Raw genomic sequence first — 27301 nt, 5'->3', positions numbered from 1 at the left:
TTCTCCTTGGCAGTGCTGCTGGCAATCTAAGTGCTTGCTGTCCAGATTTCTGACTTGCTTGATCCTTGGTGTTCAGGATCTTCATCTGCCTGAGTATTTGGCTCACCTGAGAAGAAGCCAGTCAATGCTGTGTGTTCTCGCCTGCCGGCTGCATTTGAGATGAAGTGCAGCTCTGCCAGGAGATCTGTGGCTGCTGCTGTTGCGTGTGTGGTGGGGCTTTTTAATCTTATTTCGTGTCAATATATGATGTGCTGGTTATGGCCTTGCAGAGCCAAGAAGTGTGACAGTGATCTTATTCTAAAAAAACCCTCATGACTTCAACAGTATCAGTGATCTCAACATTAGCACTGCTAGTAACACATGTAAAGCTGTATCCTGGAGACATCGGTATCTTTATGCTGATACAATCAAGCAGGCACCGATAGAACTGTAAAATCCACATTGGGAGAGCAAAGAAGCAGATAAAGCACCAGATAAACTCATTATGTGTAAAAATGCCATCCTGAGGAACACAGGGCTTTCAGTGCTGTCCAAGAAGGTGTGGAGGGGTAAGAGAGTTCCTTCGTTCTGATTGTCACTGGGCTCTGGAAAAAGTTGCCTGAAAAATACCGATAGTATTTCCCCATGAAAATAAGTTGCAGGGTGCTAAACTTGGGTAACAGCTATTTTCTATACCAAGGCTCATTTCAGTGCCAATGTTTTGCATATGCCCAGGTAGTGAGAAGTTCTTGTTTTCAGCAGAGAGCTCAGATCCCTTAACAGAATGAAGTTACGCTGAGGGGAAGAGAGAAGTGGGGCCCTACTTGTTTCCAAGTACCAGTCTCCATGTTGGATAGAAGTCTATTCTCAAGTCAACAGTGTGCCTGCAGAAGAGGAAGAAATCGAATCCAGATATGCTTATACCTTTCCAATAAAAAAAATGTGTAAAGGCATAATTTATCTCTGGCGGATGGAGGGAAAAGCAGATGCTGCTGTAAAAGACCAAACCTGGGGGTGCATCTGTCAGGGGCATCTCCCTGCCTGAGGCAGTACCTAATACCACATGCTTCGGAGGACACCTTAAGAAAACTTTCATGCATGAGCTGACATCATGCTCCTGCAGCTAATTTTGAGTAACTGCACATAGATGCCTGTGTGGGCTTTTGTTCCTTCTTCTGCCTTAAACAGCGTGACTGTAACCAAACACAGCGCCGGCTGAGAGCACCGCGGAGGAGGCCCACGCTGCCCGTCCCCACCGCGCGGGCAGGCGGGGAGCGCACGGTTGCTGCAACGAAGCCTCTTGTAAGCCTGCATTCTGGCTGAACACCCTACTTGGGAGTGACCACGTTAAACCACATCCTCTGAGGAACCAAGTACTACCCTACGGGCTGCAAAACGACCAGCTCTGTAGTCGCTCACTCAACCTGACCGTCTCCCCTGCGTGTTGCCCCCTCGCCTGCAACAGCAGCTACCGACCCCTCCTGCCCTCGGCAAGACCCTGCGCACCCGTGGCTTTGCCGTGGGGGAGAGGGCAGAGGCGGCGGCGGAAGCAGCTCCCTCTGCCGCCGGGCGGGCGCAGGGCAGGTGGGCGGCGGGGCGCCCTCCTCCGCCCGGGCCCCCATAAAGGCGGCGTCGGCCGGTGGGGCAGGGCGTGGGGTTCGCCGGCGGGACGGGACGGGACGGGACGGGACGGGGCTGTGCGGCCCAGGCCGCTCCCCTCGGGTCGCGGCGCCGGCGGCTCCCCCCGGCCGTCGCCGCGGAGGGCTGCCGGAGCCCGGCGCCGCCCTGCCCGGGCAGCGGCCGAGCCCCGCGGCCCCATGGAGATCTCCCTCAAGTACCTGCCCGGCGGCCGGGCCGCCGCCACCGGGTGAGCGGGACGGGGCGCGGCGCGGCGCGGCGCTGCCCGCTCGGGTCACCGCGCCCGGCGGGGCGGGAGGGGGGGATCGGGGCGCCCCTTGGCCAAGGGCTGCGGGGGGAGCGAAGCGCCTCGGGGCACGGCGGCCGTGTGGGACGGCGATAACGGGCGTGCCCCGCTGCGGCGGGGGCGGGCGGCCCCGGGGAGGAGCGCTCCGGCTGCCGCCCTCGGCACCGGCTTAGCGAGCAAGCGGAGGCGCGACTCCACGCTCCCGGTTTGGCTTTGCCGCAGAAGGTGGGTGCTGTCCGCCGCGCCCCCGGGGCCGGTTCTGTCCGGCCGCTCGGCGGGGCCGTCGGGCTGCCCTGCCCGTCGTGGGGCCGGGGCGCGGCGGGCGCGAAGAGGCGTTGCGGGGGGTTTGGTGTGCCGCCTGCCCTGGCCGCTGCCGGTAGCGCTGCTGCTCCTCCTGCAATAGCTTAGCGATTGGTAGCGTTGGCAGCTCTGTGCAAGGAGGGGGTTTTCCCCTCAATTTCTTAGAGCTCGGTTTCCTGAGAAGCGCTGGGCGATGCCCTCCTCCGGCCGAGTTGTGAACTTTTAGTCGAAGATCATGAAGGTGAAGCTGGGGTTGCCCAGCCTGTTACCTAGAACCCAACTCAGTGATTTTCTTTTTTTCTCTCCTTTTCCTCTGCGCCCCCTGCTCCCCTAATACCTGTTCAAGATGTAGAGCTCAAGTAGATAAATGTTCCTGATATGGACCTCTGATGGACAGTGTTAGTGTTGCTCCTGTAGTGAATGACTTTTTTTTTTAAAAAAAAAAAGTGAATCTGTGCTTTATAGCTTTTTAGCTACTTGATTCACTGGTGCTTTTCCTGCTAGGTGAAGAGCTACCTATTAAATGCTTATTTCATAAGTAGGTGGCTGTGAATGGTAGTCATTACTGTTGAAACCTCGTTCTTGAATAAAACACTGAGCTTTAAAGGCCTCGCTACACAACATTATCCACACAACAGGTTGTCCTACCAGCCACAGCATTGCAATGGTGGCTATCCTAATGCAGCTTTTAGAATTGAACTGGTAACAGTTATTATTTGTGACACACAGCACTCAATGACGCTGAGATACGCATTTAAACGTGCATAGTAGAGTGAGTCTCCGTTCACAAAACTTGCTTGTATCAGTGGTTTACAGAACATACCATGGAAACCTACTGAGCGGTGTTACGGTGCTGTGTCTGCATGGAGTTGTTCTGTTGCTCTGTCTTGAGCTGGGTGCTTTGTTTGGATTATTTTTAGATTATTAGGCTAATAAACATCTGGTAGAACTAGATGGTTTGTTTCAAATGTGGTAAGCCACTATTAAGCACTCGGAGCTTTTTAACTTTTTTTAATGCTTTGTTTGAAGATTCTTGTTCTGCGGATTTAATGCAGTTTATCTGGGCGTTATTTTGAAACTATTCTAGAAACAAATGAATTAGAAAACAATTGCTGTATTTCACCTATTGCCAAATGAAGTATTTCTTGAATGTTACACCAGAGAACGCCTGTTCTTTGTGGGAAGACAAAGCCCAACAGTGATATAGGCTCGAATCTCATCTCCTTAAGCTGAAAAAGTATGTTGTTTGCCTTGGCTGCATTTCCTGCTGATGATTTCTACAGCTAATTAAGAAAGGAGGCTAAAGGCATCAGTGAAAATAATCCCTACCCAGTGGAGTTAAGTGAGGGTTGTGTAAAAGTGAAAGTATTGTTATTAGTCAACATCAAGTTTTTAGAACAGCTGTAGGGGCTTGAAAGGCAACGTTGGAAAAAACCACTGTGTCTTCCATGGTATGTGTTTGAATATCAAAGGAAATAGTGTTTCTTAGAGGGTTTACTGTTTGACTTTTAAGATCTGTCACTTCAGATGTGCTTTTACTGGAAGCTTGGGGAGGATTTTGCTGAAGCCTTGGGGTGGTTCTTACATCGTACCTTCATGCTTTAAGTCTTGACCAGACCCACCTTAAACCTGCTTTGTTTCTTGTTTCTTTCCTACCTACTCCTGTGACTTTTACTCTGGGTTTGGTTTTGTTCATCTTGTACCCGTGCAAATGCTGCTGCCCATTCCAGAGAAGCTGGTACAGGAGTAGCCATGTCTTTGGGTGTCAGTGCAGGACTGAAGTACATATGTACCTGTTTCCTCAGACCATACTCACAGCTGTAATTATCATATGTTTTTCTGTCAGATGTGTTTTAAAATTTTCAGAGTTTTTATATCTTAAACATTGTTAAAACTAGTCCAGTATGTTTTTAGTATAAATTTAAATAGGGATGTACTCCACAGTTTCTTTTTCTCAAAAGGCTTCCTGTGATTTTCCTGTCTCAAAACCAAAATCAGCCTACCTCCCATCATCTCCATGAATGATTGATTTAAGGCTGTGTAATAAAGATAACCTTTGAGCTTCCATGTTAAAAAGTTGGGTTGGTTTTTTGTTTGTTTTTTCACTTCTTCTTCTGAGGAAACACCGCAGTGTCGACTTTACTGTGTTTTTAACTCTCATTTCTCTTCTGAAGAGATAGCTGATTCTAGCAAATCAAATGTGCTTTGTGGTCTACAGTTTGGGCTTAAATACCGATACACTTCAGACAGGTGAGGATGAAAGAAATAAGAATGCGTTGGGAAACTTGGAAATGATGCTTTTTGTTTTGACCTTGAGAGAAAATGTTATGCTTTATAAAATTCAGAACACGGGGAGTAATTTTCTGGATGGTAAATGGGACTGATAATTGGCTTATATAGCCAGTTTTGGATATGATTGTTCTGCCTTAACACATGGAGGGAGGAAAAAAAATTATAAGTTTGGTTCTCATCTTTGTGTGAAGTAGGAAAGTTCTGACGACTATGGTACTGGAAAACAGGGTTAAAAAGATTAGGAGAAGGGGAAAGTTTTCAGTGTCCTGTTCAGTGGAGAGGGAGAAACTTAGAGTGATTTAAGACACCTACAACAATAGTCCTCTGTGCTTGTTCCTCTGATTTTTTTACATGCCCCAGTATTTAAATAAATAAATACCTATGAGTTTAGCCCTTAAAGCTGCATGTTCCTAACAGAAGCGTGCTGTGAAGCCTGCTCTGGTTGTTTAATCTTTAAGATACCTTTTTCTGGTGGTAGAATGTGGGTTATTCAGAGAAATGTGTTAACCGTGGCCTCTCTATTTCAAATATTTAGTTTTAAGAAAGAGATAAATGTAGATTTGCTATTACTATTACAGATCCTCTTATTTAATGCCTATTTCCTGAGAAATAGTTGTGTGAATGTTGCGTTTTGATGATCTGATGTGATTGAATGATTTCTAATGATGTGATCATGGGGAAATATTTCTTGCATTTTACTGTAAAAGAAACAAACAGAAAATTGTTACAGATCTTTTTATGTCACGTGGTCATCTGAGGTGAAACTGCAATATGAGGAAATTGTCTGCCAAAGGGTTCTGTTGGTTTCTAATTAACATATTATTTGTGGCAGAAATATGATGGCTCAGTCAGATTTAGATCTAAAAGAGACGGCTCTGAAAGAGGATTTGAAGTTTTACTTCATGAACCCATGTGAAAAATACAGAGCAAGACGTCAAATACCATGGAAACTGGCTTTGCAGATTTTGAAGATACTTATGGTTACTACACAGGTAATCCTTCCTCTGTTTTTACTCTTGGAAAACGTAGCAATGATGTGCAGGAGAAGCAGGTCCGTGGTTCTGGGCCTTTGCCATCCCTGGGTATTTGTTACCGGCTTGAACTTCCTGCTTCGGTCCGGGAAGAAAAAATGCTATGAAAGGTGTGTCTGGGGGAAGAATAACATAAGCTAAATTACAAAAGCCTCCTGGAGATTTTGGGGCAGTATTTGACCAGGTATTTTGCTGTTTTTAAAATAACGCTTTAAAGCAAATTAGTCTGTCTGCTAAATCTGACGCTGTCTTCAGGCTTGCCGTCACAGTACGGCTCTGTGTTCTGCTTCCTGTGAGGTTCATAGATTATAGTGTCACTGGGCTGTTTCAAAAGTGATATTTCTTGAAATCTAGTCATAACTTTAAATGTACGTGTTCGATGTGAAAATGCTACAGTCTGGTGATGATGGGGATGACAGGGCTACAGGAATTGGACATGCCCCTTGCTTCTGTCATCAAATGATGCATTTCAAACAGTCGGGTACCTAGGTAGGTAGAGGCAAAGAAGAGGGTGGTTTTTAAACTGCATTGGTATCACAGTGTAGTTGCTTAACTTACAGTCCACTAAGAAATGGCGACTGGAGGTCGAGGGAAGCAAGATAGGACACAGGTATGAAATGATTTTTCTGGACCTTTGAAATGCAGGACTCTGACATCTGACACTTTACAAGTACAACTAAGTATACAACTCCTAAAAACATGCTGAGTTGCAGGATTCCAGGTTTGTGTCCGACTTGCCCGCTAGAATGAAGCGTAACCCTGGCTTATGTGTCCCCATGTTTTATTGACCGCTCTCACTCCTCACCTCCCCGCTGGAAAGGCACGGCAGGCTCTCCGGCCCCGCTGGCACAGGATCCAGCCTCTGGTGCTGCTGTGCTGTGCTGGAGTCCTGCCGGAGCTCTGCCCGCAGGCGGGAGCGGGAGGCAGTGGCCAGCCTGCCTAGGCAAGGCTGGCTGGAGTAGGCTGTTTGCACTAGCGCTGGCACAACTGCCACCCGTGGCGTTGGAGCTGCTGAGAACAGGGAGCGTATTAAGGTGGGTGGGTGGCTGGGGTGGGCAGCGCGAGCACAGCGTGAGCGAAGAGAACAGGTTGCCCCATCTTACTTTGCTGGTAGCTGCGCCTCGGATGTGGGTTACTGCGCTCTCTTCAAAGACAAGGCAGTACCCTTTGTGTGTGGGTAATGAGACAAAATACAACTTCACATGGCTCTGAAAAGGTTCAGTACTTTCAATCTATCCTAACCTACTGACTTAAATTCTTGGGAGAGTCGCTGAACGTGTAATTTTTCTGTCTGCTGTCCTAGTCTCCCACTATCCTTTGTGAGCAGAAGGGGTGCTCTGCTGCTTGGCTTTCAAAGGCCGCAAGATTTTCTGGGTTGCTGCTTAAGATTTTTCTTGTCAGCCCTGGGTCTCGCTTGGATGCCAGGCAAGAAAAGGAAAACAGAGTTTCTGAAGGAAAATGTGTTGCTGCTCTGCCGGGAGATCTCAAATGTGAGATAATAGTAAATGGACAGGTTCAACAAGCATATCTCTATTTCAGAGTGAGGGTAAGACCCTTGAAGGACAACCTAGGAATATGTTAAGCCTCCTTCTAGCTGCTTCTGCCTGATGCCATCCTGTTAGTCAGGACACTTGTGGCTTCTTTGGTGTTGTGCAGCAGCTGGGATATCTGTGCCTGACTGAAAAGCAGAAGAGGCTTCTGTCCCAGTATGGGGAGTAAGTTTTACTCCAATGCTGTGCTGAAATCCCCTGGAGAGTCCACTGAGGAAACCCTGCTGAGTATGTTGTGTTTCTCTGTATTGCAGCTGGAAGATCCCTGATTTTTTAGAGATACTAATTAGAGTGCTGCAGATCTATCTGTAGCACTCGGTGATTTTTTTTTTTTTTTTTGCAGTCAGCTGAAGATATAAATAGTTGATTTAAAACTTGGTTAACAGTATGAAGGTTCAGTTCTTAATCTGAAGACTGTATATAGCCAGCAGAACTGACGTCCCCATTTCTCTGTCCTGGCTGTGACTTTGCTGTACAACCAAACAGCCTTGTGCTAAATAGTCCTGCTGCATATATTCTTCTAGCCTGGCCCACATCTAAGCAATTACTGTCTAGGACAAAAGATGATACCTTCCAGTGAAGGGGGAAAAGATAGGTGTGCTTTCCAGTTTCCATTGTTTTGAATGAAGGATGTTGGTGGAGCCTGCCTGATTGCTTTGGGGGATTTCTAAGTTCACAGTTCTTCTGCTTGCAGTTTCTCGCTCTTACTTCATCCCTCCTTCTGCCAGTTTCTTGTGGGGCTTAGAAACTCCACGCAGTAATGACAGTTTCACATTTGCTGTTAGTAAGCAGTTTAAACCTAGGATGAAGAGTTAGCTATTTGGGGCTTGGGATATTCTCCTGCTACTATGCCTGTGAAGAAACTCTTGTTGCTTGATTTTTTTTTTTTTTTTCTTTCAGCTTCTAGACTCCATTTATATGTTTTCCTTGGTGGTGGTGGGAATGGGAGCATCCATAGGGTAGGGCAACACAAATCCTGAGTCTGCTGCTGCTTCTCATTGTAGCCTCCTTAACCAGCACCTGGGTCAGGCAGGTGATGCTTTTTGTTGCTCTGAGGGCCCACATAGGTTTGCTCTAATCCTGTGATATGCCAGAGGTAGGAAGAAGGTGCAGGAATTTGTCCCATAGCAAAGCGGGGCATTTCTGGGCTAGCAGGCTGTGCTTGTAGGCTAGCTCTTCTGCCATTTGCATCCTCAACAAAAGTTTTGGCAATTTCCAGTTAGAACTGTTAGTCTGGGATGTGTGAAAGGTGGCAGTGATCTAGCTGTCTGTTTAGTTGCTGCACTGTAAGTTTTAGAATCAGTGAAAGACTTTGATTTCTGTTTCTCTTACCCTACATATGGTAACCTTGACTTTAGTAGTCTTATGGCATTAGTTAACAGATTCTTTGCTCCCGTTGTAGCAGGGTTACAGCAACAGGCACATTTCTGGTTTGTATTTATTATAATTCAAAGCTGTTTCCAAAATGTTGCTGTTTGACTGGTGTTCAAAATGCAAATATTTTTTTTCTCTTGTCAGCTTATCTTTTTTGGTTTGAGTAACCAGTTGGTGGTCTCATTCAAAGAGGAAAACACTATTGCTTTTAAACACCTATTCCTGAAAGGCTATTCTGGAGTTGATGAAGATGACTACAGCTGCAGTATATATACACAACAGGATGCTTATGATAGCATTTTTTATGTTATTAATCAGGTAAGTGTGTGTATTTATAATGAACAGTGTTAAAGCCAAAGCTATAGCTATATACTTCTGCTAAGGTTCTGGTTTTCTGTTGCCATTCTTGGATTTCAGTTTTGAATTTCAGTGAATCGGCATAGGTGGGGTATCCTGAATTTTGTGTGTAGGTGTCTGCATTTTTTGTCTCTTGGAGGCAAATTGAAACCAAAATTTTACTCGGTTAGTGTGTAGTACTGAAATCCAGAAAGTTTGAAAATCGGTCGTCTTGCATGAACTGGAACCTTTGTTTAGGTCTTACTTTGAAGAGCTATGGGCCTGAATATACCTATGCGTGGTATTCAAAAAATTTGTGCTTACAGCTATGCTGAATTGCAGCTTTGTAGCGAGTGCCAGAGGCCTCAACGTGGGGAATACGGTACTTCCAGGAACGTAGGGGCACTCGCCCTGGGTAGGGATGGTATTTTAAAGAACAGTCCCTTTACAGTCATGGGAGGGAAGTGAATAAATCTAGGATGAAAATTCAGTAAACATTTTTGTATTTAATATTAATACATTTAGAAGTCATGAGATAAAAGAGAGCGTGTGTGGAAAAATGAAATGTATCTTGTGTTTGGGGATGACGATAAGCCCAGAAGTGGTTCACATGGGATGAGCGGAAGGTGGCTTTAAACCACCTTTCATTTTCCCTGACCTTGGGACATCAGCTCTGACTCTTGGTTTAAAGCAGTTTTGCCGCCATCAGTTAACGCCCAGCAGTTGCTGTGGTGCGAAGGCTATATCTCCTTCTTAAATATGCACTTGCCTGGGGGCTTGCTGCTCCTCGGCTGCCTCCTCTAAGCTACAGCAGAGCCATCAACAGATCAAATGTGCTGTCTCTGCTGTGCTGGACAAGGCCAAGACTCTCGCTCCTGGTATGTTAAATGACCGTTGAAGTAGTTTTCTCAGTCTTCCTTTGAACTCTCAATATTGCCACTATTTCTGCTATAAACTGTGCTTTTTTTTCTTCCTTGCTTGCTTTGTCTCCCTTTCCTTCTTTTGTAGGCACTAAGGCTGAGGTGAAGTCCAGATAGAAGACAGTAGAGAAATAATAGCTTTATATCCTCAAGAATGAGCCAATGTGTGATACAGGCATCAGAAAAAGGTCACTTCATAAAATGTCTATGTTGTATAAATGTAGACATATCCTTTAAGGAGATTTAAACTTGTGTAATCTGGGTTCTTCAGTGTTCTGTGGTATTCCTGAGGCTTTTTTATCACATGTAAGACTTAAAGTATGCCTCCAGGTGGACATTTTGACTGGTGTTGCTTTATGGTTTTTGTTTTGTTTGTTAAAGGATGTCTTCTAGGAAGAGACAAGCCAGCTGGCTCCTAAGATAAAAGCAATGCTTTTTTGTTTTGAGATGGGCAGCTAGAAGCCATAGGTTTTGGTGTTTTGTTTTGAGCTTTATTTTGAAATGCAGGGTGGCGGGGGGGGGGATTGCAGGGGTGGGGAAAGCAGAAGGATATGATATTACAGAATATAGTAATAGTGCACAGCAAAACTGGAGTTGTGAAAATGCAATTTTAGGCTTTGTATAATGTGCCACTGCAGTATTTTCACACTTTGGAAAAAACAAACAAACAAAAAAACCCAAACCTGAAAACATACTTTCCACTTGGAGGAGTGCGCAGCTTTTCCTTACTCCTCTGCTGGGTCCAATTTGGAAGCTTCCATGACAAAGAAGCTGTGTGGAGTTGCTATGTTTGTGCCCTGCCTGCAGCAGAGTCTGGAGGACCAGGGTATTCTGCTGGCTGCTCTCTCTGAGGCTGCTTAGAAACGTGTAAATGGGAATTTTGCTTTTACTGCTTCGTAGTGTTGTTTGAAAGCGGCATGTGAGTAACCCAGAGCCGTGTGTTATGCTGTCAGGAGGGCAGAGCCTGAAAGCACACGTGGACAGAGCAACGGCTGTTAGATGCAGTGATCTGGAGATGTCCTCAGAGGGATGTGGAGTTGTGACTAACTACTGTTTCCACTCGCTTGACCTGCCTTAGTCATACTTGGCTTCCTTAGTTTACTTTAAGGTAATGTTCTGACAGGGTACGGAGGCTGTGCTTTTCTCCCAGGCTGTCTAAACCTGTTGCAAGCTCAGCTGTGAGGAGTTGAAGCAGCACTGCAAGGCAGAGCTTTGGATGGAAACGTGGTGGTTCCTGTTACAGTTCTTTTGGATGTGGAGCACGTGGTTGTTAGTGACTACTGGGACTTTGTACCCCACATGATGGGCTAGTGGCCATAATGCCCATAGGAAGGAGGAAATGGGATGACACTGAATGATGCATAATAGCAAAATCTGTGTTTAAGAGGAAAACGGTCTAATCTGTATCAAAGCCAGCCAAACAATTTTTTTTTAAGGAATGGGAAGCCTTGTCTGACTTCCAGTGTTTATTTACTTCAGGCCTCCTGGGAGGTAAATGCTTCCTTTAGAGCTGTATACTGCCCCGAGCTCTTTTGCTAGGTGAGGTGACGATATAAACATCTAGTAATTCATTAGTTTTTACCTTCTTCCTCAAAGAACCAGGGGCCTATCTGGCTTCTCTTGGACAATGTTAGCTGGTGCTAAGCTGAGCTGGCAGACAGCTGCGTTCATGGTTAGTCATTGATCTACTCAGCTGTCAAGGAGTCAAGAACCACAGGGAGAGCTGTGCCCCAGGGGTTTACCTCACTTGTGCAGAACTGGAAGGTGTAACTCCAAGGATCAGAGGATATATCTTGCTTCCAGCAGATACTGAGGATGTGTGGAAGGCAAGTCAGGAGAGGACTGGTCTTGAATGAAGTTCTTTGGTGGTGCTCAGGGCCGATCCATGCGTGGACAATGCTTGGCTTGGCATAGCTTTATTTGCTTCCACTTCTAGTCCTTGTTTTTAAGCATGTCTTAACATAGGAAGAAGATGACTTGTGCTATATTTAGAGTAAGTGAAAAAGAAAGTGCCTTCCTCACAGGCATGTTTTCAGTTGCTTCTGTGCTTGTGTAAAGCAGGCAGGTTAAATTACTTCTGGAGGCTGCCCAGGCTCTCTGTATGTTCCTTGGTTGCTGGTTATATAGCGAACGTGTGGCTTCCCTCTTCTATAGTCACACAGGGAACAGCTTTGGTTTTACTCTTGGGGTGGATTTGATAAGACCTGTGACTTGGATTGTATGTAAAGCAATCAAGTTTCAAGTGGTGTGAAAACTAACACCTTCATGAGATAAACACATGAGTTATCCCTGGAGCGTGTGTGGTTAGTAGCAATACTGCATTGAAGTCACTGCCAGGCATCTAATTACAAGCTGTCTGCTGGCCTCCTGTCTGGCACGCAGTGGGTAATCATTTGCAGGCAGCCCAGTCGGTACGAGGCTCCCAGTCACTGTCTCACCAGGATGCCAGTCACTACTAATTAGTGGCCACCAGCCCTCTTAGCTTCCTGTGAGATATCTACTCTCAATTTACAGACTTTATGTGAAAGTAAAGATTTTTTTTTTTCTTAATGTAAAAGAAGCTATATTGATACACATAACTTTGAGATTGCAAGTTATTATCTAATGCAAGAAAGATTACTATCTCTGTAACTTCTGCTTCTGTTTTGTTTTTAAACTAGTACAAGCAATTGAAGAACATATCCCTGGGGACGCTTGGTTACGAACATGAAGGATCAGGTTTAAAAATCTGTAAACAACAGTACAAGAAAGGCACAATGCTTCCTTCCAATGGTACGCTGAACATAGATGTTTCTACTGAAACAGGTATAGTATTGTTGTACTAAAAATGTCTTGCTGTGGAGTACTTATATTCTAATGCTAAATCAGTACGGTTTAGAACCAATAGCTTTTTGCATGGCAATCATAGGAACATTAACATGCCTTTTGCCTATTTCCCTCTTGGTTTTTAGTACCTGCCTGGAAATGGCAACCGTGTAGACTATAGGAAGCTCTTTTCAACTGCTGTCATTAGTGGGTTGTGGGTGGGTTTCTGTTTGTTTTATTTTTGGGTTTCTGTTTGTTTTATTCCCGCCCACCCCGCAGAAAGTTCAAATACAGAATTCTGGATGCTGGTCAGTCTGTGCCTTCAGTGGGTGGGTGTCCTTACCACCTCTCAGAGCTGAGTCCTTGCTGTTAGCCTCTTAAGATTTACTGCATGAGCCTGCTTCTGATCCCACTAGCTGGGGCTCCCTGTGGATAGGTTTGCTCAAAATTAACATTTTGCCTGATTAGGACTTGTCATTCAACCTGATTATCTCAGTTTTATGCTGCTTTCTATGTGAAGTTTTTAAGATTACAGCTTTTCCTCTTCTCCTCCCAGAATGTATCTTTTTTAAGCCACAGGAGCTAGCTGGTAAGAAGGCTGAGCTGAAGCTGAACTCCTCTTTTTTCAATCTTGAATTTTACAGGTAAAGCAGTGATGGGGATTTTTTTTATTTTTAACTTGTCCTTTCATATGAATATGGTGGATTCCGAGTTGTGCAGTTTCCTTGCTTTCTGTATGTGTGTATTTTATATATAAATATATATATATTTATTTATATTCTTTTTAAAACATTCAGGCTTATACAGATTGAAATCTCCTTCAAGCTGAAAGGCATTGCTCTACAGACAATCCATGCCCGTGAATTGCCTGACTGCTATGCATTTCAAAATACTGTAAGTGAATATGGGGTATGGCACTTCCAACGCTGTATACATAACAAGAGCTTAAGCTAAGGGGTAGTCATCATCCTTATGTTTAGACTGCAAGGGAAAAGCAGTTGAGCATGTCCTGGCCTTTATCCCTCCTTCCCAAAGGTTGCCGAAATTGTGTAGTCAAGGGACAGTATTATTTTGTATCATATTCCAGCTGGTAACCTCATAACCTGAGAAGGAGATAAGTAATTGTTATTCTTCTAAAGGTTAAACTTGAAGTTTGGCTTCTTGGAATACTGCTTTTTGTGCTATATGAGAAATGTTCTCAAATTATGTCTACGCCAAGCACTTATGGTGACAGCTTGCTTAAAGCTTACCTGACCACCAAATATAAATGTATATTATGTCAAAGCACTTGACAAGCGTTTTTTGTGGAATGAAATTTTGTTAGTCTTGTTTCTAATACACTCTTGTGTTTCCAGATAACTTTCAATAATAGAGCCCACAGTGGAAAAATCAAAATCTATTTTGATAGTGACACTGATATTCAAGAATGTAAAGACTGGCACATATTTGGCTCTGGTAAGTATGGTGCATGTGTGTTTGCATGATAGCAGCGTTACACATCTCCTCCCATCGTTTCCCCTGCTCTGTAACAGTCTGTCTAGCAAGACATTCCCCATCCTGTTCATCAATTGATATGAGTGAGGCAAGGAAAACATTGGTAAAAGTGATTTGGGTTCACATGATGGTTTATAAGCCTGTGGATGAGAAGAATACGGTACAGAAAGTCAAACAAGTTTCTGATTGCAGGTCATGGAATGAGAAATGAAGTGGGATTTTTTTGTTTGGTTTTAATTTAATAATGGTAGTATGGCCCAAAGTCTGCATTTCTTTTACCTTGTGTAGTTGTAACACTTGAAATACAGATGGACATATGAACTTATGCAAAAAGGGGACACTTGTATTAATATACCTATATTTGGTTTTATTTTAAGGAACTTGAACATGCTTTTCACTCTTGTGGCCCAATCTCCATAGTTGCAGAGAGAGTATTTCTTATAACCCATCTGTTTATGGGGTGAGAGTGTTTAAATGCAAAATAGGTGACATTTTGTAATAATTTGTGCTCGGAGAGATGTGAAAAGACAAACTGTACTTCCTTTCTTTGACTCTTTACAGTTCTCCAGAAAAACACTCAGTATATTCTAGTCTTTGATGGTTTTGTCATTTTAAGTTGCTTTGCTTCTCTCATCCTCTGCACACGATCCATTGTTCTTGCCTTGAGACTACAAAAAGTAAGTACAGTGCTCAAAACCTCAATGCTTATTTTGTCTTTGTCTTGTTTGCTGCTAGTCTTGTCAAATGATATGTTTTGAAATATTGGGTAGTATATCTGTTGCAGGATGTTGCTGTCTTACTGTATCTCTAGAAAGGATGTGTAGATGTCTGTGATGAATGGTTGCTAGCTGAATGGGTTTTTACTTCTGTTTGTGTAGTGCTGTAACACAAAGTATTTTGTTGTATCTCTCGAGGGCAAAAGGAGACTTTTTTTTGGTCTAGGACTTAATTTTCTCTAGGACTTTATGTAAAAAAAAAAAAAAAAAAAAAAAAAAAAAAAAAACAAACAAAAAAAAACCAACCAAACCAAAAAACCCAAAACCAAACCTTCTGAGTCTTTGTGCTGCTAACAGCCAACACATCCTGCACCTTCAAAACGTGAATTCTTCCTTCCCTGGCTTCAGAGTAGAACTCCCATAGAGGTCTTGTCATAAATTAATGCTTTAATGAACATCCCTCAAAGCCAGCTCTAACTGGAGAAAATGTAAAGCATAGCACATAGTCTAACCCTGGCTGGGTTTTTTGGTCTTTCTGGGGCTGGAAGTGCCCTTTTTCAGTTCTCTCCTTCCTCCACAATCCCTGATCACCATCTGCTGTCACCTTCTTCCCCACTCACTCTCCTTTGCAGGCTGAGACTAGCCCTGTCTGACTTCATCTCAAGCTGCTTGCAGAGCTTCATGTAAGCAGACTCAGCTCTTCTGGTCCAAATACTGATGCAGAAACACAAGCTGGGCCCTGAGATGTGCCAGCTTGTAGCCATTAATTGATAATAACTTTGCAAGCATGTGGCTTATGGGAGTTGCAAAAAGAGTTCAGGATAGGTAGGATATGAAAGCACAGATGCTTGTTTATCTTGTTCAATATATCTTTTTTTGTAGCTTGTGAACAAGACAAGGGTGAAGAGGACACAATTCAGCAAAGGCATTCTCAAACTGCTGTCAGGAATAGGGACATCAGCGTTTATTCATGAGCAAAAAGAGCAAGTGAAAGCAGATAGGCAGTGTTGGGTGTGGGAAGTGATTGTCAGCTCTATTAGAAATGAAAGTTTTTGCTTTATAGTTGTATTTGAGTTATTAATTCTCTTTTTCACTCCTTTAGTTGAGTGGCCTTGCTGTGTTGGAGGTGGATAGAAGCTTTTGTGAAGGGAGCTAAAAAGGGGATAACAAGCCATGGTTAGGCTAGTGGGGATTGGCTATGAAGTCAGCTGTTCTGTGGAAAGTTGGTTTTCACTGGCCTAAGCCAATCTCTTTTTTTTCCTATTTATTTCTCTTGCTATTGAGAATGAGTTTTAAGCTATTAGTCCAGCAAATACTATAGGAGAAGGGGGTATGTGAAACTTGAGCGTTGTTATACTACTGGGGCATCTGTACATATTTTTCATCTAAGGTGACCTGTAACTGAACATCTAAATGCTTGTCAATAGAGATTTGTGAACTTCTTCTTGGAGAAATACAAGCGTCATGTCTGTCACGCTGATCGCCTGGAGTTCATAAATGGATGGTATGTCCTGGTAATTATCAGCGATGTGATGACAATCATTGGGTCAATCCTAAAAATGGAAATAAAAGCCAAGGTGAGAGTTTAATACTTCAGATAAAAATACTAGTTTTGTTACACCCACGTGTAATGTGTTTTAACTTGGGGACAAATGAAAGTGAGCTATCATAGTCACTAGTCATCTTGTTTACTTTTGCTAGTTCTCATTTCTTCATTTCCTACTGCTAGTTTGACTGATAACTGGTTTCAGTCCCTTTTCCCCAAAGTCTTCCAGTAAGACCATGTAAGCTATTTAAACATTTTATTTCCACAGTGCTAAATCCCCTAATCCCTGGTATAGGACCTGTGGGTAGACAGTTCCTAACAAAACAACAAAAACCAAAACAACAAAAAAAAGCCACTTGGGTTGTGTTATTTCTATAAGAAGTAGTAGTACATATTGTACAGGGAAACCAAGGGTCGTCCCCTTGGATAAAACAGGGGTCTCGATGGCTTGTGGGACTGGAAATGTGGCTGTTACAGCTTGCTTTCCTGGCCTGTCCAAACTACAGGCACAGACAGTGTCACCTGCCAGTCCTTGACCTCCCAGTCTGGGCTTGCTGAAATCAGTGTGTTTTGTCCAGCTGGCAGCTCTTCAGGGTTTTTTTTTTTGTTTGGTTGGTTGGTTTTTTACTTTCAATAGAGCTGTATGTCAACAATTCATGTGTTCACAAAATGTTGTATTCTGGGAAAAACAGGGTAGGTAGCGTGCTGCTCCTGCTTCATACGTACTAAAGCTCAAAGGGCAGATGCCCAGAGTGACCTTCAGAGGAAGCACTTGAGAACCTCCAGCTGTATGGTGAGGCAGGGGAAAGAGGGTGGGAAATCTTGAGCTAGGTGGGTATCTTGTGCTTATTGCAACCAGTTACAGCCTTCTAGAGTAAAACGCAAGTAGAATTGGTTATAAACTTCACTGGTAGTAAAAATGATGTTCAGGCTCCCAACAGCTGGCAACCTGCTCAGGGATGTAAATGCATGTGGCATGGAAAGGGCTGTAGTCCTGAGGCTCACTTTTCGTTTAAATGATGGCTCATGTTTTACTCAATAGCAAATGAGAGCTTGTTTGCCTATTAATGGCATATATTAACCTGTTTTTTTAAACAAAAATTTGGAGATATTCTATCTGATGTTAAAACTGTGTCATAACCAAGGTAAAGGCTTTAGTTCTTCGTGCAAAACCACAAGAATATCAGTGTAGATGTGCTTTCATTTGCAGCACTGTTGCATTTGGGTGATCTCACTAAATAACTGCAGTTCACTTTGGTCTGATTTTTGTGATGTAGCAACATCCTTTCAGTATTGGACTGCCCTGCTTTGTTTGTTTGAACTGCTGGAACTTGAATAGCTGTCAAGCTGACATACCTACTGCTTTGTAACTTGACCACCTGCTCTGTTTGGATCCCTCAGACCCTCACAAGTTATGATGTCTGCAGCATTTTACTTGGAACGTCAACTTTGTTGGTCTGGGTTGGAGTCATCAGATACCTGGGATATTTTCAAACCTACAATGTAAGGCAGGAATCAAGTATTCAACAATTAAAGCATATATTTGTCACTCTTACTCAGGCCTCTCTAACTTCTGGCTTTTTCCCCTTCTCCTTTCTTCCACCCTGACATGTAGGTGCTCATTTTAACTATGCAGGCATCATTGCCCAAAGTGCTAAGGTTTTGTTGTTGTGCTGGGATGATTTATCTTGGCTATACTTTCTGTGGTTGGATTGTCCTGGGACCTTATCACGAAAAGGTATGTACTCCTTTTCAGGTCTAACAATGTGTGAATATCCGTGTGTGTATAGTACCTAGTTATAACAGAAATAGGTCTTAAATTCATGTTTTTGTTTAAAAGATGTAACATGAAGAGCATGGGAGTGTTTCTCCTTCCATGTGTACCTCCTGCTGCCTTCTCCATTTAACAAAATAACTGTATTCTTGCTTTCACTGTGTGCGTGAACTCAATGTAATCTGAAATACAAGGCTGTGTTTGTGATGAGTGGATGTTTATCCAGGCAATGTCTGGCTGGGGACTAGAGGTAAATTGGTCTATTATTTCTTTCGCCCCCTTCTGGCAATCCCAGTTCAGTTGGGTTAAGAGGCACTAGTTCACTCTTACCATTTCTGGGAATCTCCTTGACTCTGACTTTGTTTTTCCAAATCTTTCCTGTGCCATGTAACTTCAGCTCCTAAATCTTGACTCAAAGGGGTGGATGAATGCTTGTCTTGTTTACTTTGCTTCCTGTGTGGGGGTGTGTTGTGGGGTTTTTTGTTTGTTTTGTTGGTGTTTTTTTGTGTTTTTGTTTGTTTTTAAAGTTGATACCAGTGTGTACCTGGTATGTCTTGTCTGAACCCTGGGTACAGCAGTAAGGCTTTGTACATTCCAAACCAGAAGCAAAAAAACCCACAAAGCTTGTTGTTTTTTGTTGTTGTTTGTTTTGTTTGTGTTGGTTTTTTTCTTGGTGGGTGCTCTATGTGACAGTTTGAAAAAAGGCAGATTCCTGTTGTGAGAAATTCTAGATGTCCATTAATCAGTAACAAATGTATGACTTCTTGATTTCTGGTTATACACAGTATATATTGTAACAGAGACAGACACTGCAGTGCTTGCTTCAGCTTCTTGCACCCCCAGAGCTTGGATTCCTCTAACACAATGTAATTCTCTCCTTTTGAGAAATGTAGGTATTCAGTCTGCACATATTTTAAGTTGATGACAATACATTTCTCCATGGGATGCCGGATGCTGTGGGATCCTCAGTCATACTAGAGGCTCAATTGTTTAGAACAGGCACAGCATCAATACTGTTATAGCTTCCCTGCAGCAAGTGCGTTAATTATCTGAGCAAAAGGGAGCGTACTCGGTAATATGCTTATCTATGAAAATGTTACCTCTTGCTAAGTATCGGAGATCAACGTCAAGGAAAGCAGCTGTAGTTGTGGGGGGTGTCCCGTTCCTGGCAGTTCCCCAGTACCCCACTGGAAGGCAGTGTGGCACCGCGCAGAGCAAGCGGAGCCCAGGGCGGGCTTGGCAGGGCTCTCCCGCTGCATGAGCTGTCCCTGGTAAGGAATGGGAAGAGCCTTCCCTGCTGGGCAGCTACACAGGAGAGAGGTCCTTGTGCTCAAAAATTCTGAAGGCCTTAGCTCAAAACCATAGAAATACCTATGGGTTTTTTTTTCTGTCTTCTACTACAGCCAGAAAGAGGGAGTGTGAATTCTGCGTTTTGTGTTGTGTCAATCCAGGGGCTTATAGGTGGGCAATCCTTAGCAGGTTTCTCTCTGTACCCATGCATCAAAAGTTGTGGGTTACTCAAGAATTACCTATGGCATGCACCCCTTTTTCTCAGAAAACGTGCCGCTGGGTCTCATAATGGCTTTAAAAATAAATAAAAATAATAATAAAAAAGCCATAGGTAAGACCAGACCTGCTGTTCCTGTGCAACAGTATGGTCTCCTTACAAACCCATGGCTCTTGTCATCTTGCTTTTCATATAGGACCGCAATTCAAGTGAGCATAGTCATGTTACTTCATTGATAATAGCTACATTAAGACATTGTGCATTAATTCATGTTGTCCAATAAAGTATAGTTAACAAATCCAGTTATTTAGAGGGACAGAGCAATGGTGGGAAGTGTGCTTACCTGGTCGCTGAACGGAATTTAGCCTCGGGGCATGCTCCAGCTTGGGGAAACGGAGTTAGGAATTTAAGAAGATGTCTGACTCCAGGGTGTGCTTAGTAGCTTCACAGTACAGCTATAACTTTTACCTACCACTCAGGGTTTTCTGAATGACGGATAGATGATGTTATTGCGAGACAAATTAGTTTAGACCATTTGAGCTCTGAAGGCTATATGCTATCTCTAATTTCTTAATACAATATTGATTAATTACCCCTACTCCAGTAATGCTGCAGAGCTGGGTAACCAGAGGATGTGGATTCTGTTCCCATCATACCGCCACTGATTTACTGTATAAATTCTGTGAAATCACTTTACCTACATGCTTTGGCGAACAGAATGATATTTTCCTGCAGGTCTGAAATTCAGTAAGTTAAGCTTTCTGTGGTGGTCAGTTACTAGCTGTTTTGCCTGTTGAGCATCACAAGTTTATTTCTTGATAATAAAAGCTTCGTGTCAGTGTATAATGCTTAGACAAGATTATATCTCTATGTGGTTCTATTACTGGCATGTATGTTTTCGTCTGAATATACAAGAAAGTGTGGTAGCATTTGATTGACTGGGTTGGCTTTTTGCTTCTGCTATGAGTAAAACTCAAAAAAAGAGACTTTTGTTTTTATAACACTTTTCACTTTCTTTAATCTGGATGATTGATCTTCACATTCTATTAATAATTTGCACTCATTATTTTCTAGTTTGAAGATCTGAACACGGTGGCTGAGTGTCTGTTTTCTTTGGTCAACGGTGATGATATGTTTGCAACATTTGCTCAAATCCAGCAGAAGAGCATGCTGGTGTGGGTGTTCAGTCGGTTATATCTGTACTCTTTCATTAGTCTGTTTATATACATGATCCTCAGCCTTTTTATTGCGCTCATTACCGACTCCTATGACACCATAAAGGTAAAACATTTTTTTTTCCCATTACACTTCTAATCAGTTTTGTATTTGTTCTTGTTAATCACTCAACACCATACTATCTAGCATTAGTTATGATGACTGGTGAGACTGTTAAAATCTTCTGGCTTAGTCTGTGGTGAAACTGGGAGGATGACTGGGTAGTCATCCAAATGACTAAGCAATAATTGCTTTGGAAAAATCATCCTTAGTGTGTGTCCCTGTTTTGTATTTCCTGCTGATTCATCTGGCGTCAAAAAGGTAACAGCTAATGGAAGCATAAGTGGAATGATGAGTGGAAAGAGTGAGGTTTTTAAGTGTAGTTACACGAGAGCTGGGTAAGTCTTGTTTGGAGTGAATGTATCTTCTCATGGCACCAGAAGCTGAGGTCAGGAAGGGTTTGATGGCATCTCAGAGAATATCTCCTTGGCAGGGGTGTGGCAAGGGCCAAGCAGATCACTCTAAACTCATTTAGGTGTCCAGGCCTGCTTAATGTGCTGCTCGGAAATGCGTGGTTAAAAGGAAGTGTTTCCGAAAGACCCACTGCTTCTCATTCAAGTTAAAATTGCTCCATCCATTTCCAGTATAAACTGGCTGAAAGTGAAATGAAGTTTTCAGTAATTACTTTTTGTTCTTGCCCTCTAGTGCTGTCTCTCCTTCATGCTCCTGGTAGCTGCAGTAACCAGTGGGGAGGCAATGTGGATCGTGCTCTCTTGCTCTTGTCCCTTTCTTGTCTTAGTGTCAGATAAAGAGGCCAGCAGAATAAGGCTAGTCTGACATGAACCACAGCTTCCAGACCAAACAAGAGCTCCACTTTCTAAGCATCTCAAAATACAACTTAACTGTCCGTGCTTCTGAGTTTATTGGATGGTCTGACCTGCAAAACCAGTGTTTTACTGTTACTCTTCCCTCTGAGCGCTTCATGTGGATCAACAGGGAGCCATTTCAGTGTGCTGAACTGGTGTTTTGCAGAGCATTTCTTCAGCATGACAATGCTGAATAGCTGTGTTAAGGCCCTTCAAATCTAGCATTGGGGTTCCTAGGGAAAAGGAGCCCAGAGCACTCTCGGTGAGCACAGCAGCTGATGTGAACAAGGGAAAATCAATGCCAGTGTGACCTGAGGTCACTTGCTTGGTCTTACGGACAGCAAACAAAATGCAAGAGAATCTGTGAACAATATGAATTTTATGTCACTTAGATTGCTTTGTTCCACCAACTACATATGTGGTGTGTCTAGGACAGGATTGTGTTTTCTTTTTCTTCCTACAGCTATACTGAACAAATGAACCAAATAGTCAGGTTTGGGCTGTTACACTCTAGAGGAAATTTTAGAATACTTCATGCCCAGTAACTTTTGTCTTGTAAATAAAATGCTTTCTCTTTCAGAAATACCAACAAAGCGGGTTTCCAGTAACAGATCTACATGAATTTCTAAAAGACCGTGGCAGTGTTGGTTACAGAAAAGAACGGACTTCTGTGCCATTCATCTGCTGCTGTAGGAGGTCAGTGGGGTGTTTAATGAGTGTTTTTCTCCGAAGTACACCAGTTTGCTTCTCCCTGCGAAGTGCCGTTTTACAAATGCTGGAGCATTCAGCCTGTAGAATATTTGGACTCTTGTTCCTTCTTGCGCTTTACTTGGTGTTAGATCTTTAGGCTGCTGGTGGTGCAGGGGTGGCAATTCTGAGCTTAAATACATGTTTTAAGTGTTTTGCTCATATGAAAACTACCATGCAGAAACTGGTGGAAGCTGATGGAAGGACTGCAGAGCATAACATGGAACTGCCAAGGAGTCAAGAGGAAACTAAGTCTCTGCTTCTTAGGGTTTTGCAAGTCTTCTGTTTCTAAAATGCTTTTTCACTAGGCTGGGAGTAGTAGCAGAAAGCAAGAGAATGTGATTCAGCTGGGGACCAGTACTTAATCCCAAAGCTATGCTGTGTATGTGAGGCAAACTGGTTTAATACCATCTGTCAGAATATTGGAAACACGCTTTTAAGTGTCTGGTTGCCACCAAACTCAAGGCTTTGGAGGTCTTAGCAATGGTCCTTTTTAAGCTGGTGTTGGTGAGAGGTGAACATCTCACCTGGTGCTTGCTGGTCTGGAAGTCTATTCTTTGAATTCTGTTTCTGAGAAAGCCTAATGTACCGTTGAATCCCAGATTGAGAGTGGAGGGATCTTGTCACTGTCCCTCAGCAGTCCGAGAGAATTCCTGCTTGTGCACAGAATGGTCATGGGCACCGTGCAAGGAAGCCAGGCTATGGGAGAAGGAGTAGAGCTGAATGTGAACACTTGTTCAATCCCAACTGGCAGAACAAATCCTATTTTAGTAGTAGGATACTTGTCTACTTGTATACTGAAGCTTTTGTGAAATAGAACTTTATACTTTCGATGTACTCTGGCAGAGGGAAACCTCATAGCCAAAAAGGAGCATACGAGATGATGATGGGCAGGTATCACAGCAGTTGCTGTGGACACTTGAAAGCCAACTAGTTAATAAGAACTCCAGCCAGGTACAGTTTCAGGTTTCGCATCCAAGTCATTGTGCAGGATAAGAGATTTTTTTTGTCTGCTTGAGCATAATAAATACGCTTTACTGTAACATGCTGCAGAGTATGGAGGGCACAAGCCTGGTAGCTGGAGTGCAAATGTAGAGCTTTTGCTGCTATAGCAGTTTCTACTTGGTTGTCCCAGTGCAGGTGTTAGAGCTGTATGCTGAAATGGGAGAGGGCAGAGTAGAAGGATCATAACTCAGCTTGGTTTTGTATGGGTGAATGCTTCCTATTGCATTTCTTGCTGAATGAAAAATTGTGAATTTTTTTCTTTTGCAGACAACAGAGTGATGACAACTTGATACTTATTAATTGATGATTACACATTGAAATTCACCACTAATATGTGCAAAGAAAGCATAGTTGTATGGAGGAGAATAATTCTCCAAATGGCAATGAAACCCACTCTCTGGACCTGCCTCGTTGTGAACAGACTAATCTTGCCTAATTAAGGTGTTGGGGGAAGAAAAGCTGCTAATGTGACATCAGCTGGCTGACCAGAGGAGAGGCCAGAAGCTGCGTCTGGAGGAGAGCTATGAAGAACTCTGTGTTCTTGCCCCAAGTTCTGTCACATTAAAGAAGGCTGATCCTTGAGCAGTGTCTGTGGGAGCTCTGTTTGCTAATCCCTTCTAGGAGGAAGGGAAGTGGCCCTGAACCAACTGTTGTTAATAAGAAAGAAATGCCTGAAAATAATTTTTAAAAATAATTCCATGCTAAAAAAAATGTTAAATAAAAAGTAGTTAAGGAGAAGGGGGAGGAGTTTTCACTTAATGTGATGCAGTCAGCATTGAGACTGTAATTTCTACTTGGTACAATTCATTTCTTTGAAATAAATTTATGTAAAACTAGAGAGCTGCACAAAAGTGCAAGTTAATTGTTGTTCTCCCTCTTGTATATCATTTTAATGCAAACCACTTATAGATCACAATCTTTTCTTTACCAGCTTTACTAAAACCAAAAGCAGTTTGTTGGTGTTCGGTGGGGTTTTCTTGGCTTTGAGTCTTTCCTGTTATAGCCACAATATTTGATGTGTACTGTGTCCAAATTAAATTTACTACTTTAGCTATAGGTAAATACGTAAATACTTCTTTTGCAGGGTTGGAAACTTCCATAGCAAGCATCATGTGAAGGATGATGAAAAGATTATTGCTGTGCTCTGTTTTTAAGTATTGCACGGTTGCGTTGCCATAACCTGGAGGACAAATTCAGGCAAAAACAATGCCAGGGAGCTGACTTGCCTAATTACTTCTGTTTCAAGCACATCTTAAGTGAAGAAAATATGTAACAACTGAGTCTGGCAGTTGGTTTGTTCAGTTATTGTCTAGGTGTCTTTACAGATGACCATCCCAAAGTACTGTTTGTTTGGTTTTTTTTTTCCACTTTCACCTTTATATATTTTTTTTTTTAATGAGAACAGAGCACTTTTGATAGCTTTAAAGCACTTCCAGTATAGTACTGCATAGGTGTTACCAGATGCTTCTGAAGACTTTCAGTGGTACTGACTGCCCCTGGGGGTAGGTGGACTATTGTATTAGATGCTCCACTTTGTCTGAATGGGGCTGTCTGCTCCCTAAAAGCAAATTGTCTGTAGCAGATGATGTTCACTTCAGAGTGTGTTGGCTAGGCCTTGATCTGGATATGTGTCATTAACTATTAATGACAGACTCTGTGCAAGTTCTGGCTTGCTAGTGTTTCAGATTGCAAAGGCAATTGCAAATTTCAAATTGCAAAGGCAATTTGAAATGCTGCCCTTGGATGAGTAAGGTGGGTGGCAGCTTAGTTTAGGGTAAGAAGAAAGTGATGCTGGTAAAACTTGAACAAGATCCTGACTTATTGAAAGCTGCTATTACAGAAGACTCCTCAAAATACTGCCTTACATCCCCTTGATATCTGGCATGAAGAAGAGTATCAGAGGGGACCAGGAGTCTTTGATAGCAGATAACCATAATATAGGAAAAATGATGGTCAGAAACTAACTAGAACTTGGAAGATTCACGCTCTGATGCTGCCAGGCAGTCAGGAGAACAGAAACTCAACTGTTTAACAAAAAGAAGGGCTCGCTAACAGCGTTGTCCAAAGTGTGTTCTTGTTAATGGAACTACATGTTTACCTGCAGCCCTAGATATAAAAGCCTGCTTTGCTGTCCTTGAGCAAAGATATTAAAGTTCACGGTACCATCTCACGGAGACCTTCAGTAGTGTTCCCAGTGGGCAGATGTTAAAAGAATCCAACGCAGGCATAGCATTCTCAGCAGTAATCACCTATGAGCTGTGAAGATGAAATGGTTGGTCATAGTGTGGACTGGCCTGAACTTGATATGAAGGGTAAGAGAGAGAAAATAATTGATTCTTGAATGAAAAGTGAATAAATACTTTCCCAAAGGACAGCAGAAAAATATACTAGATTTTCCCCCCCCCCCCCCCCCCCCCCCCCCCCGCCTTCCCTTGTGGGAAACTGAAGAGTGGATATATGGGCAAAACCAGTGCTGGATTCACACCTTTTTTTGGTTGGTTGAAAAACTTTTTTAATAGAGCTATCTTCATTCTCTGCCTCTCCTCTGGGATGTTGAAAGAAGAGAGGCTGCTAACTGCAGCTTCTCCAGCAGCGTTTTTGGCCATCAGTTAAGAGCAGTGGTGACTGAGGTCTGGAAAGATGTGCTGTTGTTCAGGTCTTCCCCCCTGATACTTGCCTTCCTGACAGTGAATATTTTTTTGTTGGAAATGAATGCCATTTTGTCTTGCTTAGGCTGCAGCGAGATGTCTAGAAGAGATGACTTTCATGTCAATATTTCCATGCATCCAGGCTATGCAAATTTTAATGCTTCTCTTGCTGAAATGTCTTTGGGACAGAGAATCTTCTCCCCATCCCAGTCTGAGCAAGGCCTTGCTGTGGCCTCAGCTGTCGCTACAGCTGGTGGATAAAAATGAAACTGCTAGCAATAACCAAGACTTCACACCATTAGCAAAGATTCTTCTGTAATCGTCTTTTCATAAAACAGATGCTAATTGTGTGATCTAGAACAGAGGGTTACTGTCTTCCACCCAGGACAGGCGAGTCAATTTTTCATGTGTAGAGCTTTTTTGGGTCAATGTTAGTCTTTTAGCATCTGCTTTGGGGCCTGGGATAATCCAAGTGCTCTTCCACAGGCTGCAGAAGCGATCAGCATTAACTGATTGCTAGCAGAGTTTCTTGGCCCATACAGTGTGCGATCTTCTTTCTTACGTGTAAGATGCTGGTGTTTTCCATATTTGCTGCTGTTTTACTGGTAGCTTTCTGGAATGTCTCTCTCTAAAGCAGGCAGTTCCTTAGTAAACAGGACCAAAATTCAGCACATCTGAAAATGAATTAATTTTTCTTACTGACCTACCTTCTGCTGGTACTTACGGGAATCTTAGGTTAGAGACTTGAACCTAGAGAAAGCGGATAATTAATGCTATGTTGGTGGATAATTAGTCATATAACGTGTTCCAGTGTGTATTACCCTGATGGGGCATGCAAATATGTTGGGCAGTACGTGCTTCCAAGGGCTCTTGCTTGAGTGTGCAAGTTCTGCATCTCTTGTGATTGAGAGATGTTGCCAATGGCTATGAAATGCCAACACCTGACTGAAGCAGGGCAAGTCCTTGGGCTTGGCTTTTTTTTTTTTTTCTTTTATCTCTACTTATTTTGCGGTGCTGCCTGAGGTAAGATAGCATATTGTGGAAGTACTTTCTGTTTTATGAGCAGCCTGAAAGGCTCGTCACCTTCTGAGGTCTAGTGCTTCTCTTCCCTGAAGCAGGTGAGGTACATCTCGTAGCCTTGGCACTGGGAGCCACGGTGCTGGAGCCGCAAACCTCTGACTCAAACTGCTTCTTTCCAATTTAGTAGGACATTGAGTGTGACCTGCCAAAGCCATTGATCAGACAAATACTTGTTTGTAAGAGAATCCTCAG

General features: G+C 43.1%; 1 protein-coding gene across 5 annotated transcripts; it reads left to right on the top strand.

The window, feature by feature from the left end:
* Positions 1 to 1660: 1660 nt before the first annotated feature.
* On the top strand, positions 1661 to 24219 carry MCOLN2 (mucolipin TRP cation channel 2). 5 transcript variants are annotated; one of them, XM_087732544.1, is made up of 14 exons: positions 1661 to 1846; positions 5328 to 5487; positions 8595 to 8768; positions 12367 to 12511; positions 13068 to 13155; positions 13309 to 13405; positions 13867 to 13966; positions 14567 to 14682; positions 16149 to 16298; positions 17669 to 17770; positions 17883 to 18005; positions 20623 to 20829; positions 22210 to 22325; positions 23649 to 24219. In XM_087732544.1, exons 1-14 carry the CDS (start codon positions 1797 to 1799, stop codon positions 23683 to 23685), a joined length of 1665 nt encoding a protein of 554 aa, XP_087588670.1. In that variant the 5' UTR covers positions 1661 to 1796; the 3' UTR covers positions 23686 to 24219. The 5 variants fall into 5 exon arrangements, with proteins under 5 accessions (XP_087588670.1, XP_087588673.1, XP_087588674.1 ...); XM_087732545.1 differs by lacking the exon at positions 1661 to 1846 and adding an exon at positions 1985 to 2128; XM_087732546.1 differs by lacking the exon at positions 1661 to 1846 and adding an exon at positions 2165 to 4453.
* The last annotated feature ends 3082 nt before the right edge of the window (positions 24220 to 27301 follow it).

This window comes from Nipponia nippon, unplaced genomic scaffold, assembly GCF_047370975.1.
Source record: "Nipponia nippon isolate SJK-2023a ecotype South Korea unplaced genomic scaffold, ASM4737097v1 scaffold_5, whole genome shotgun sequence".
NCBI lineage: Eukaryota > Metazoa > Chordata > Aves > Pelecaniformes > Threskiornithidae > Nipponia > Nipponia nippon.
This window is presented reverse-complemented; position numbering and strand designations above follow the sequence as displayed.